The following is a 13,806-nucleotide window of genomic DNA, read 5'->3' as shown; positions in this document are numbered from 1 at the left end:
TTCATGCCCAGTTGCAGACCGACACGGCAGCAGTGGCCTTTGATGTGGCTGATTGACTGCATGCAAGTCTGGATGAGAGGTGACGGGTATCGCGTACGAGGCACACGCTTCACCATCCATCACCACTGCAACTTACCTGGTGCTCCATCAAGGTAGATACAAGAGACGTGTGGGTTAAGTGCTCAGCCCTCTCAAGCCGCAAAACAAGGTCCAATGCAACCCTTTACCTGCGGCGCACCGGCGAGAAATCGGTGATTGGACGCGCCTGGGCCCGACACCAAAGGGCGAAGCGAGGTGAGAGTGTGAGAAGGTAAAAAAGGGAGCGACTCGAGACTCGTCTGGCTCCTCCGGACGCCCCAGCTATCGATCAAGAGGCAGGCCGATGGGGAGAGGAGGCCCCTCAAGAGCGTACATGCATATCATTTCGCGCCGTGCCTCTGCGGCCAATGAATCTCACGCCTGGGCAGCGGCTCGGCCATCCATTTGCTCCCTGCGAGGCCGATGGATCGTAGCGGCCGTCTGAACCTGGTCCGATGGGACGAGGGCAGATACGGACGGTTTTGTCGACGGGGCGAGTCTTGAAATCACCATGAGTTCACCAACAAGCGCTGGGACGGAGTCGCATATCGTTCGTTTCTCCCAGGTCGCAACGTCGCTAGCATAGGAAGCCCGTATAGCAGCTACCTTGGAAGCATAACGACAGCATGGATCGGTTGGTAGCATGAACAGCTCTTGATTGCTCTGGGCACACGGAGCACCCGGGTATTCATGCTCATCCTGCCTATTCACTATCGATCGGGCTGCAACAGAAAAACGGCCCGGCTCGGCAAGGACCAGCTTTCATGCTGTCGCCGACTAAACGTGAAGCCGTTTGCTTGCTTGCTTGCTTCTTCCCCCACACGGACAAGGACTCGAGTGCTAAGATGTGTCAGTGTCTCGCCCCAATGCATCGCTACGAGTAATGTAACGACTGCTAAAGCCAGGAGAAGAGGTACTAGAACGCAGACGAAGAGAGACCGGAGAATCAGCCAGCCTGGCCCTCGGGTTGCTGCTGCTAATACCACCAGGTACGAGGGTGATTATCGCGCACGCACCCTTTGCCGGCTTGGGGAGGAGTGCGCACAGTAGCCCGATGCTTGGTTACCAGATGGAACCTTGTGAGTGATTTTATCCGGGCGGCTGAGCCCAGTTTATTCGTTGCTAGCATCGAGCCAAAGGGGAGCCAAAGCGAGGAGCAGTCATCTTAACAACAGCAAGCAACAGGCGGTATATGGTCCTACTTACTGACTCACCGACAGTGGAAGGCACAAGTGAGATTGAGCTGCCGAACAAGCACGTTTGACGCAGGTTATTGCTGTGGTTGTACGTCCAAGCTGTAAGGTACTACTGCCAGACGGTACTGCACCTGTACGCCGTATCGCCACCTCCACTGCCCCGGCCTCGCAGTACCGATACCTCGCGCTTAGCTGCAGTGGCAGCAACACGGCATGTGCGAGTTGCTGGCAATTTCCTTGTGATGGCCACGTTGCGCCTCCTTGTCTTGTGCTTTGTGTAGGTACCTTACCTTACTTTGCCTCAGAGTGAAGGGGCTCGTGCTTGTCCAGGCTCGACGTACTCGATACTCCATATTCCTCGTTTCGGCCGGGGTTCGAGAGCAGCCCCCAGCGCTTTGAATACCAGCCCGCGACTTGATGGGCATCCGCTTTTGTCTGTCTGGAGCGAGGACCCCGGGGCGCTGGCCAGGTACCGCGGGGGTAATCGGACAGGCTGGGCTAATGTTTCTGATACACAAGCTGCAGTGACCATCGTATCGTATCGCATCGCGCCTTCCCCCTCGGCGCTGCGCGGTGCTGCTGTGCGCACCCCCTCCGTTTGCGCTGGGCTGCGACTGCCAGCTTGTGAATTTTTTCGGCTTCCCCCCACCATGATGAGGCTTGTGGAAGGAGACACAGGCAGCAAGAACGAACACTTCAAAGGTAAAGGGCAAGCGCGTTACATAGGCATAGGATTAGGAAGGAAAGAACTGAAGGGCCATGAACTGGATAAAGTATAGCCAGTAGGCAGTAGCACACCATTCCCTCCTTCCGCGCGCGCTACTCGTTACTGCCCGCCGAACGGAAGTCGAAAAAATAGAATAAAAAAAAGGCCTTAGAAAAAAAAAGGGCCAATTCCCGCTTCGTGCTATCTCGGCTTATCCCGCCACCCCAAAACAAAAAATTCACACCACCCCAGACAGAAAGTCTTGCTCCTATTGCTCTCTGCATCCTGTCTGCCTAACCTCCTCTGACTCTCGCGCTCGCTCGCTCACCTCCTCTTTTCTTCCTTCTCCTTCTTTTCTCTCTTCTTCTCTTCTTCTCTTCTTTCTCCTTTGTCCCTTTCCTCACAATGTCCTCCTCCACAGAGCCTCAGGACATCCCCTCTTCCTCGACCGCCAGCCAAGATGCCTCGGGACGACAGCCCTCCGCCGCCTCCTCCGCCGCCGCCCAACTCGCCAGTGCACAGATAAGCCTGCGCAAGACGCTGCGCCAGTTCCCCGACTTCCCCATCCCGGGGATTGACTTCGTCGACATCATGCCCCTCTTCGCCAACCCGGACGCCCACGCCACGCTGCTCTCCGCCCTCGAGCTGCAAATCTCCGAGTCCTTCGGCGCCAACAAGCCCGATATCATTGTCGGCCTCGACGCCCGCGGCTTCCTCTTTGGCCCCGGCCTCGCCCTGCGCCTCGGCGTCGGCTTTGCTGCCGTCCGCAAGAAGGGCAAGCTGCCGGGCCCTTGCGTCACTGCCGAGTATGTCAAGGAGTACGGCAAGGACCTCTTCCAGATGCAGCAGGATGCCATCCGCGAGGGGCAGAAGGTCCTGATTGTTGACGATATCATTGCGACGGGTGAGTCCTCTTTCCATGGCCCACCGTGGTGCCATGTCAAATTCCTGCAACGGACACAAGGGAGCTGACTATCAAATTATACAGGTGGTTCGGCGGCGGCGGCAGCGGATCTTGTTCATCAGCTCAAGGGTCAGGTCGTTGGTTACCTTTTCATTCTCGAGATTCCCGGCCTTAATGGCCGCGAGAAGCTCGGAGGCGCTCCCACTACTATCCTCCTTGAGAATCCCTAGATTCTTCCGAGGGGCGGAGAAGAGGCCGTCATGTTCCCATTCTCTCGATAAGCGGCGCCATTCAGCACAAAGACGACACGATTGGATACCAATTTTCTCATGGCCGCTGGCCTTAGCCCATTAGAGGCGTCCACAACTCGGACTACAGCATTGCCATCCATAGAATGCTCGGATCGACTCGAGGCGACAAGACGGACGACTTCTCGGCTGGCGCTCTGGATATTAGAGTCCCGTGCTCCTCTTTGCTCGGCACGCTTCATATACACCAAAAGTTGTTTGTTGGGGCTTTTCCTTCTGGATTCCAGAAACTATCTCACATGTCTGTTTTCATTTTTCTAGTCCAATTTCATCATGGAGGCTTCTTGTGCAATTTTACAATCAAAAAACCAATAGACTATGGAGAGCGTTCTTCTCACCGGAAACTGGGGAGTGGGGTTGCCGTGCCTTTGTCTTGTCTGTTTCACGACAGCTCTCATCCCTGCTTTCTTTATATCTACATATACAATCATATAGACTGCCCCCCGCAGCTTTTGCTACGGGATCTGGAGGGGTTGGCGAGGACACAAAAGGAGCAAGACGACGACGACGACGACAAGGAGAGCACGCAATGTACTTGGGGGAATAAAAAAAACAAGATGTTGGGATGGAAAAGTGTTGGGATAGGGGTGGATATTTAATAATCACGGCTAGGGGCTTGCTCTTCTTGCAATTGAATATTCGTCTCCATGTATCTCGTTCTCATGTCCCGAGCGCTCTGTGGGATGTTTGAACGAACACTTTGTGTGAACGATGAGGTCGTCATCCTTTGCCCTCTCCATGACCACTCAAAGCAGGCATTTAAGCTGATATCTCGGAGAGAATTCAAGCTCTTGATTCGAACATATTTCAAGTCTGAGCTCATCACCATGAATAGGCACCGTCCGAGGATGCTTCATTCTCCTCCCAATCATGAAATTTATCTATGCAATCTCCAGGGATATCCTATTCCTCAACCTCAACCCCAATCAATGCAGACGTAACGGCTATATATGCATGCGTACTATGTAAAAATGCTATAAAATATACTTACATACTTTATAAAAAAAAATATGAACAAAACCCACCTCCGAAAAAACGTAGGCATTCTCTTACGTGTTGCTCGCCCCTCACAGCACAACCGCATTCTCCACGACAAGCCCCTGACTCTCGACGCGATACTTGCGCCTCATGCCCACGCCGATGGCGTTGCCAAAGAGCTCGTAGTCGCCCCGCGCGGCTCGCACGAGGACCATTGGGATGCCGTGCAGACGCTTCATGCCCTTGGGCGTGGTCTGCTCCGTGTCGAGCAGCGGCCGGGGGAGGTCGCCCCTGTCGTCGGCCGCGTCGTCGTCGTCGTCGTCGTCATCGCTGCCATCATCTTCGCCGCTGCTATTCTGGCTGGCAGGCGGTGGTGGCGGCTCGTCGAGGACGACGACGAGCTGCAGCGCCTTTTCGTGGGGCGAGAAGCTGGGGATGTTGTCCAGCTTGCGGCTGAAGGAGCAGCCGCCGCGGAGCATGACGATGACCTGGTGCTCGCGCGGGGCGGACGCGGGGAGCGGCGCCTCGCAGGCCTGGCCCGCGAGGAAGACGGTCGACCAGGGGAAGTTGGAGGCCGGGTTCCTGAAGCTGTAAAAGGGGTTGCCGGGGGTGGGCGTGTCCGCGATGGACGGCATGGGATACGCGCCGGGGCCGGTCGACGTGTAGGCGTCGAAGCTGTATATCTTGGCGGTGCCTTCGCCGGGGTCGGATGACGCGGGGATGGCTGTGTAGACGGGCTCGAAGACGGAGGACACGGCGCGGAGGAGGGACTGGAAGAGCGAGTTGGAGGAGAGTGCTTCCGCGTCGAGTGTCTCGTCGCCTTCTGGCATGCCGTCTTCCTCGTCTGCGCCTGTTACATCGTCAGACGAGGCAAGCGTGTGGTTGCCATCGCTCGGCTTGTCGACGAGCAGCTCAATCTCCACGGCGTCCCTCCTTCGACGGCAAGTAAACACCTCGTCCTTGAGATGCCTGATGTGTTCTGCGTGGAAGAAGACCGTCTCGTGGCGCCCCAGCTGTGTGTTGCCAATGTGCGTAATCCTCCACTTGTCTTCTCCCGTGGCCGGGTCCGACACCTGCTCGAGCTGAAGCCTCAATCCCTCTAGGATATTGACCGTTGGCCCCAGATGCGTCTGCCACGATAGGTGAGTGCCAAACCGCGATGTGATGCCGCTGGCGATGTCGTTGGCCGGGAACTCGATGAGGGATATGATGCGCTCGGGGGGAGCCGCGCAAGTGCCGTTCTCCGGCAGCATGGCTGGGGGCAGAGTCCAGGGGAAGATGGTGTGGTTGGAGGTGGCCCTGTATCTGACCACACGGCCCTTCTTCTTGTCTCGCATCTCCACCTTCTCCAGGGGCCCGTGTACGTTGGGCGTTCTGTACAGGTCTGTGAATCGAGAGACGGCGAACAAGTCTGGCCGGGCCGCCGTGGCTGAGCCTATCAAATGATGCTCTGAAGGCGGCCGAGGGGCAGGACAAGAGTTTGTGAAGCTTTCATCGTAATAGGCGTGGACAGCTACGTCTCTGCTCTTCTTGGCATTGCGGGCGCGGCCCTCTCTGCGGAAGCCACCCCTTTTGTTCTTGGGTATGACGAGCGGATGGCCTTCGGTGGTGAAGACGTAGGCGGCGTCTAGGTTGTTGAGCGGATGGTCTGGGTCGAAAAGCAGGTACATGTATTTGGCCGTTTCTCCCAAGAAGAAGCTCTCCATGCGGTCCTGCTTCTCGCCCGTCTGCACATCCTGGAGCCCGGCCCAGCCGCACTCCGCGTAGCACCGACGGCGAATGTCGCGGAGGACCATCTCTCCGACATGCAGATACCACGGGTCTCGGGTTGCGCGGTAGATGTGGTACGTGGACTCGATGAACTCGGGCCTCCCGGGCCACCAGCCGATGCCTGCCTCAACATTGCCTTCGCGGACAGACCAGCGTTCGGGCAGCGCGGAATAACGAGTCCACAAGGCCGTGTAGACAAGGTTTGCCTCAATGGCCTCTTCAACCTCGCCGGCCAGGGCTAGAAGCCCCGGATAGAAGGCGCCTAGGCTGTCGATCCACATGGCATACGGCTGGCCCGTGGCACGGTGATTATTGGAGTAGTAGGGGAAGTGGCTTCGGTCGGTGTACAGGTACCGCTTGACCGAGGCGTGAGCTTGATGCCATGCCTGGAGGAACGCGTCTGACATGTGCATCTCGGGCGGCAGCGGCGGGTGCAGGGAGTTTGGGTCCAGCCAGCTGGTCGTGCTCTGCCGTCGCGACGCGGAGGCGTTGGGCATACCGAGGCCCGAAAGCAGGATATGGCTCTTGAGCGCATATTCAAAGAAACTGTCCATGCCAGCGCCAATGCCTGCGTGAGGGCCGATCCACAGCCCCCGTTCGGCGTCGATGCCGTTCCCAATCAAGCCGATCTCGCTCCTGCGATGCCAGACCTCCCAGAACGCCCGCTTGGCGGCTTGTTCAAACCTGGGGTCCCCCGTGAGTCTGCTCAAGACTGTAAACTCGAGAACCAGGCTTCCCGCCCCGGCGCTGCAGGTCTCGGTGACCTCAGGGCGGCCACTCTGCTCCTCCACTGCCCCGCCCAGGCCTTGATGGAGAGGCGAGTTGACATAAAAGGGGATGCCGCTGCGGAGATTGACCCGAGGATACGGGATGCCGGTCGGCGTGTAAAACGCAGGGAGCAGCCTCTCGGAGAGGTCGAGGGCGAGCCTCAACAGCTGGCCGTCGTACTTGAATCCATTGGGCCACGGGATAGGGGCCAGCTCCAGAGGATCATCGCCTGCGGTCCCCTCGGGCCTGGGCACGTATCCAGTAATCGGCAGCTCCCCAATGGCGAACAGGTGTGCGCTCAGGAGCCCGCCCACGCCTCGGATGACGGTCTCAAAGACCTGGACTTTGCTGTCGAGATCGAAGCCTCTGGCACGTATCCCAGCGCCGGAGTGCCCCGATCTCCCGTCTCCGTAGTGTCGCACAAACTCGGCCACGCCATCCTGGAAGTCGCTCAGGGCCTGCGGTCCCGTGTAAGAGCCGTCCTGCGGGCCACCGGCCAGGATGGCAAGGGTGGACAGGCTGTCGATGAGGGTCAGGGAGTAGTTGCCGAGGGCATCGTTGAGGCTGATGCGCCCCGGATTGTCTCGATCTCGCGTCAGGGGAGTGCACGATATGGGACGCAGCTAAAAGCATATTGAAAAAAGCAACCTCGTTAGCTCTGTCTGTCTAGATCTATATGAGAACCCGATCCCCCGGAGCTGGTACACAAAGCACACCAGTCCCAACGACATGTTATATCGCAGCGGAACCCACCTCGTCTTCGGGAAACGCATGCTCCATGTAGTTGCTATATCCGTGATAGAACATGTCCACCGTCTCCTGCCGCAGCTGGGCCAGATAGTCTGCGCGCATGGCGTCCACAGGCCGCAGCAGCGAGCACCCTAGCCATGCAAGCGCAATCGCCGCCAGCATCATCGCCATCGTGTCGGAGCGCTTCGAAGGGCGTCGATGCGACTGCAGAACCGTTCGGAGAAGCTGGCACGTGCTGGACGACGCATTGGAGGACCGAGACGGTCGAGGGAGGCCGGCAGCATAGAAGCCGCGGTTGCGACGGAGAGGAGCCTCCTTGTCTGGCTGCGTGAGGCTATCGCGGGCTCTTTGAATGTCTGGTTCGTGTGGCGGATGGCCGTCAACGACGCTGGCCGTTACGATCCCCAGCTTCCAGAGTCATCGTCTTGCTTGTCTGTCATCTTTGCGCAGCGCCACAGACAAGCTGGGCTGGGGTTGAGCAGATGCGTGGCTGAATGGCCGCGACCAAGTTGTGGCTGGTGCAACGCCTGCAAGCTGCTGACCAATAAGGCAAATCAGCTCTGCTTACCAATCACTCCAAGTAGGTAGGTAGCCATCCTTCAACTCTCTCGACCTTTTATTGAAGATGTTCCGTTTCCGTCTTATTGCCAATCTCTATCCCATGCGAGCCTCAAGTCACCGGCACGCTTCCCCGGCGCATCAGCCGACCGGCGATAAGGCAAATCGAGCAGGGGTTTTGGCGAGAAGAGTGCGGAATCCGACTCTGCCTTTTACAGGTTACAGACAGTTACTGAGTCACCAGGCGATCCAGGAACGAAGCCCTGGCAAGGCTCGCCTCGTTGCATGGGATGGTATACGGTAGTGTTTTGCACGCCCCTCAGCGCGCTTATCGCTAGAGCTTCGTGGCGAGGCTGGGTTTGTGTTGTACGAACCGCCGTGATGTGGGTGCTTTCTACGGAGTACAGAGAGCTTGATTGATGCTTGGGGGGAGTGCGGTTGGCGCTGGGGTTGTGGGATGCAGAGCGTCTGGTGTAACATGAGCGGCTAAGCAGCCATTCACGGGGCTGGCATCTATCTCAACGCCAGCAGACAATTCTCACATGGGGCAGATGCGAGGCTGAACGACCGGCCTCGCTACGATAGCCGCGTTCATCAGGAAACCCCCCTCTGGGGCCTATATCCGAGCTGGTGACGCGGGAACATGCCTGCTCTGTTGATACTTGACGAGTCTAAGAGCATGCCGCGTAGCCGTTCAGAGTCCGAGTTGACACAATGGCAGGCATTTTGGTATATCCGCAGGAAGTAAATGCCTTGGACAACTATCCCAGCAAATACCTAACAAGTTGCCCGGGAGTTGCGTTGACTGTCAAGGCTTGTTTTTGAGTCCAGCCAAATAGCCATCATCTTGCTTCTCTCGAGTTGCGAGGGCAGAGGAGCAAATAGGGATGAGGGCATCCAAGAGTTACTCGCCGGTCCAGGTAAGGTATACACGAGCCTGGATGTAGCGAAATGAAGCATGGCAAGCATCACGGGCGTGCCCTTAGTCTTCGACTCAACCTGGAGCTGAAGCTGGGAACCAAGACCTTGTCCAAAGGAGCATCACGCCGCAAGTAGATTGTCATCGACCAGCACCTCTGCTGTTTTTCTCACTACCATCTCCCCTCTTGATACCCTGGTTCGTGAACTGCAACCATGGGCGAGTCCGCCGTCCTCCCCGGCGTCAAGCTTCTCCACTTACGCTAGAAGATGGAGAATAGATGCACGAAGCAAACCCAGACCAAAAGGAACAAGACACGCATTGAACCACGCGGACTTTCGGCATGTTTAATAATGGCACTACGAGGCTTGTCGGATTGTTCGCGACGGAGGCATCGTAGTTCATCCGAAGTGCGAGGGATTCTGGTTGGAAAGCGTTGGCATGTAAGACCGCATATACGGACCTAAGCGGCGGCCGAAACCAAGACTGTCAGCAGCCGGCTCCTGGAACCTGTCAAAGGCCGTAAGGATTCCGCAACTACATGTATGTATGACTGTATGTTGCCTGGTAACAGAGGGTCGAATGGGTGCGGATCAGGTCGCAGGAACGGGCCTGGCGATGCGATGACACTGCCATTGGGATCCATTGTTAGGCGGAAAGCATAGGCATAATGGCACAGCATGTACGTGTATTGAAGTCGACGCTGAGACGATCAACTATCCTGTACCCCGTTTCGCAAAACACGATATCGTCATGTCTGCGAATGAACAGACAGACAGACAGACACCTTGCTCATAAGACCTTACAAACCACCATAGGAGGAGGATCCGCAGTTAACTGCACGAAGCCACCAAGGCTAACACCACCGGAAAGCCTCCCCGTCCGCCCTACTAGACAGTGCCCAATAGGTTGCCCTACCTCCTAAACAAAGGCTTCCACGCATCCATTGATCTCCTCCACTAGCAAATCTCCAGCTTCTACTGTAGTGGGCTAGGAGGTTAATCTCGCTGGCTAGCATCTTCTCATCTCGCACTAGCAGTAGGACGAAGCCAGTCTGTCGCAAATTGTCGCGCCATCGCTTCTCCTCTCTTCTCTTTTCGTCTTCTTCTTCTGTGGCCGGCGGCGCGACAAGGAAGAATGAGATTAGCGCTACAGTTGACGGGGCTTGCGATCCGTACTGTGAGTACATGGGAGCATGGGTTGTCTTGTTCTCTTTGGGCTAGCTGCTTGATTGCTGTCAGGGGATTCAAGTCTCATCTCACCAGCAGGGGAGGGGCGTGTGTGCATGTGCTCCAGCGTCAAAAGGCTGATCATCCTCGTACATACGGGGGAGCCCTTGCCGCGCTACTCCGAGTTCCAAGAAGCAACGAGGCGTATGAATAGTATTTACAAGACGGAGCACTTTTATCTCCTGGTTGTTCCCCTTCCGAGGCTAAGGCCATGAGAATCGAAGGCATGGCATGGCATTCAAGGCGAGGCCAAGCAGGGCCCTCTCTTTCACTCTTCCCCCTCCCCCCTTGTCCGCCTTCTCGCAGAGGCGCCATTCCCATGCTCGTATTCCGCAAACGACGCTTCCATTCGCGCAAGCGATCGGATGCCTGCCTTGGAATGGATCTGTAATCTGTACGTCGACCGATCGAGCAGAGCCCGCCTTTGCCACGGACACGTTCCGTTTCCCCTGCCAGGTGGCATCATCTCTCATCAGCACTCTGTTTCTACCCTTCCCTCCCCTCCTCCTTGTACATAGCAGGATCTCTTCTCTCTCTTCCCATCATCGTCCAGGGGTGGTATTACCGATACCCCGTGAAGGGTATGTATCTTTTCTTATTGGCTTTCTGTCGGCCGGGGATAGAAAGACACAAGGCAACGTTTTCTTCACCCCCTTCCGCTCTCATGAGTTCTCATTCGCTTCTCTCGCCTGCACTGGTTACGGCACGCCCGTCCATCGATTGTGGCACAAAAAAATACAAGAAGGTGAAATCCATGGACCTCCCTCCCTCTTTGGCAATCGCCGATGCGTCCTGTCCTGGGCTGTGGATCTGGCAGAGCAAGCCGACAAGGGACCTACGGATTCGGGGCGGCTCCAGATCACATGGCTGATAGGCTATGTAGCCGTCTCGAAGGGGGTGGTGGAGAAGGCATGGTTCAAGACAGATTGTGTGATGGAGGCCACATACAGACAAAAATCCCGGATCATCGTAGCGCCCACGCCCCCTTGAAGCCCGTCAAGGCTGAATGAAACCCTCTCCAACACACGCCCTGTCTTTTGCCTGCCTGCTCACTGACAGTCAACACGTACATACTACTTGGCAGACAATGTGAGGGCGAAAATACGGTAAGTAGTAGAAGGGATTCGCATGTATGTATAAAACTGCAGATGAGCTTCCATTACCCGTATGACTGCAGGGCATATCGACGACCCGCAAAGTGGATGACGAAAGGGCCGCGGATTCACACATTTTTCCGGATCTTCGTGTCCTGTATTGTGTTGCTATTGTCATGCAGCTTGGAGCCCAAGTCTGATGCCCTGCCGAGGGCGAGGGGAGTTTCTTGATCGGAGCCGCCCGCTTACCACAGGACCGATCACATTGGTGGATGAATATGCAGGAGGGGAAAAAAAAAAGAGGACGGGCATGGAAAAGGCATGGAAAAGGCATACCCATCATGACAAATTCCAGGCGCAACGGAGTTTGTCCACCGTCATGGATTCTTTTCCCCGTGCAAATCAAGCTCGGCCGGTGACAGACAGGGCCTAGGTAGGCCTAGCAAAGCAGATCATGCACAAAAGCCCTGTTGCCTTTCTGCTTCTTTTTCCCTGGCAGATCCCCTGGTTTTGATAGGGGTGATTTGGTGATCTTCCTTGTGGAGTAGTCCTAGGTAGGGAATGGTAGAGCCGGAAGGCCTTCCGCTTAGCCTGGCGTCTTGTTCGTGGTTGAACGAACCCGTTCTCTCGACTTCCACACGCCCCCTTAATCTTCCTCGTTGACTTGGGGCTCAAGCGGATGCTATTCTTCCCGAAGCCACGCCTGATCAAGCTTGGCATTGACTCATGAGCGACATCTCGTCCCTGGCCATGCGATTCGCTATCGACCACACTTGCCATGCAAAGCAGCAACTCCCCGTGTTTTCAATTACACCGAGCCCGACGACGGCCTTGAAGCCTCCGAGCTTCGAAAAACGGACCGAGCTACTGCAAGCCACCGGGGAGAAAGCAAAAAAAAAAAAAAAAAAAAAAAAAAAAAAAAAAAAANAAAAAATCACCAAGATGGAGGACGGAGAGAGAGCACACAACTATGCACTTCACGCAACAACAGAGGAAACCCCGTCAAGTCAACCTCTTGTCCTTACCCGTTCGAATGAATGACTTACTGACATGACGAACAGAAGCCCCTTGGCCGACCCCCGTTGAAGCGAGGCTCCTGGCGCGCGGGTGATAGACAACAATAGCCCGGCTGGCTTAGGCAAGGCCCGTATGGCTAGGCGCTAAAATGGATGAACAACGCGCGAGAAAGGGCTTGACGGCAGCCTGAGGCCCTAATGTCCGATGTTTTCAAAATCTACCCAAATGTCTTTGTTAGGTAGGTCAAATTGCTTCCGAGACTGAGACCGAGTTGAGAGTGAAGCTGCTGTAGATATTTTCAGGTTGTTGGTGCTCGCAGTTTCCCATGTAGGCTGGAAGTTGCGTGTCTGTTAGTAGTATATGAGCCCTTGCATTCTTGACGTCGAAATAAGTCTCGGAGGATCGAGAGACAAAAAGTGCTTGATTTTTTTTTTGTGTGTCTTGGACGGTGTCTCATCAGCGTGCTCAAAGCGTCATAGAAAACCCCCAACTTGACAAACAATCGAGATTTGACTCAAAAAGCACGGAGAAGCAAGACGCTAACGTGTCTCACACAATTAAGAATTTTCACCTCTAAAAAGGGGGGTGGGCAGAGGGGGAGGGGGAAGACGGGAAACCGGTGAAGAGAGATGGCATTGCCCAGCCTTCTCAGGTCGTCATCGGCCTCCTTCTTTGTCTCGGATTATTGAAGATTGCTTCGTCGAGCGTGGGGGGGAAAAAACAAAAGAAGCATTTCATGTCCTTACAGTTGTGGTAGCCACCGTTGGCCGTCCACGGCCCTCCCTTCAACCCCACGTGGCCACTTTCGAAGGGAAAAAAAAAAGAAGCAGCCACAACGCACAACTCATGAGGCTGGGCTGGACAACTACTCAGTTCTGAGCCAAGCCCTTTCTCTCCGTGACGGTGGCTGTAGCCTTTTGGCCTTGCTCATCTCATCTCATGATCACCTCACTTCTCATTCATTCTTCCATTCATCAAGCCATCAAGCCATCAAGCCGGCCAGAAACTAGCTGCTTCATTCCCCCCTTAGCGCAGTGACGAACTCTTCCGCTAGAGCGCCATTGCTGGCTACGCGTTACGCTATGATGGGAGCCAGAATGCTTTCAAGCAAAAGAGGCGGAGAGCTCGGAAGCCAAACCTCGGCTGGTAGGATCGAGCTTCTTTCCGTGCTGCTTCTGCTGACTTTCAGAGCAACTCGCCAGTGCCTTGGAGTACAAGGACAGAGCAAGCCGGCCGGACAGAAGATGCTAACGTTCTCCCGTGCCGGTCTTGACCCCCCCCCCCCCCCCTTCTAAGTTCGGTCCTTACTACTGCCTATTGTCATCCTAGTCACGCTGTAGAAGAAGCCATTTGCTGGACACACTCCTCCCAAGAAATCATCAGCAAAAGAATTATCCCACTTTCTCCCACAGAACCCCCCCATCGACAAGGAGAACATGTAACATTACATCCTCCCCCCCATCTCACTCAGCCCTGTGGAAACCGTTGCCGTCTGCTGAAGGTTTCTCTTTCTCTCTCTCTCTCTCTCTCT

At 55.8% G+C, this 13,806-nt stretch overlaps 2 protein-coding genes across 2 annotated transcripts; one reads left to right on the top strand and one right to left on the bottom strand.

Annotated features, from left to right (window-relative positions):
• Positions 1 to 2,385: 2,385 nt before the first annotated feature.
• Positions 2,386 to 3,114, top strand: CCMA1212_005609 (Adenine phosphoribosyltransferase; the record flags this gene model as incomplete). The annotated part of the gene is made up of 2 exons (XM_073702863.1): positions 2,386 to 2,884; positions 2,969 to 3,114. 2 exons carry the CDS (start codon positions 2,386 to 2,388, stop codon positions 3,112 to 3,114), a joined length of 645 nt encoding a protein of 214 aa, XP_073558551.1.
• Positions 3,115 to 4,259: 1,145 nt separating this feature from the next.
• Positions 4,260 to 7,898, bottom strand: CCMA1212_005608 (ER degradation-enhancing alpha-mannosidase-like protein; the record flags this gene model as incomplete). The annotated part of the gene is made up of 3 exons (XM_073702862.1): positions 4,260 to 7,331; positions 7,462 to 7,804; positions 7,858 to 7,898. 3 exons carry the CDS (start codon positions 7,896 to 7,898, stop codon positions 4,260 to 4,262), a joined length of 3,456 nt encoding a protein of 1,151 aa, XP_073558552.1.
• Positions 7,899 to 13,806: the final 5,908 nt, after the last annotated feature.

The sequence above is a fragment of the Trichoderma ghanense genome, assembly GCF_004382785.1.
Source record: "Trichoderma ghanense strain CCMA-1212 chromosome Unknown scaffold_6, whole genome shotgun sequence".
Lineage (NCBI taxonomy): Eukaryota > Fungi > Ascomycota > Sordariomycetes > Hypocreales > Hypocreaceae > Trichoderma > Trichoderma ghanense.
This window is presented reverse-complemented; position numbering and strand designations above follow the sequence as displayed.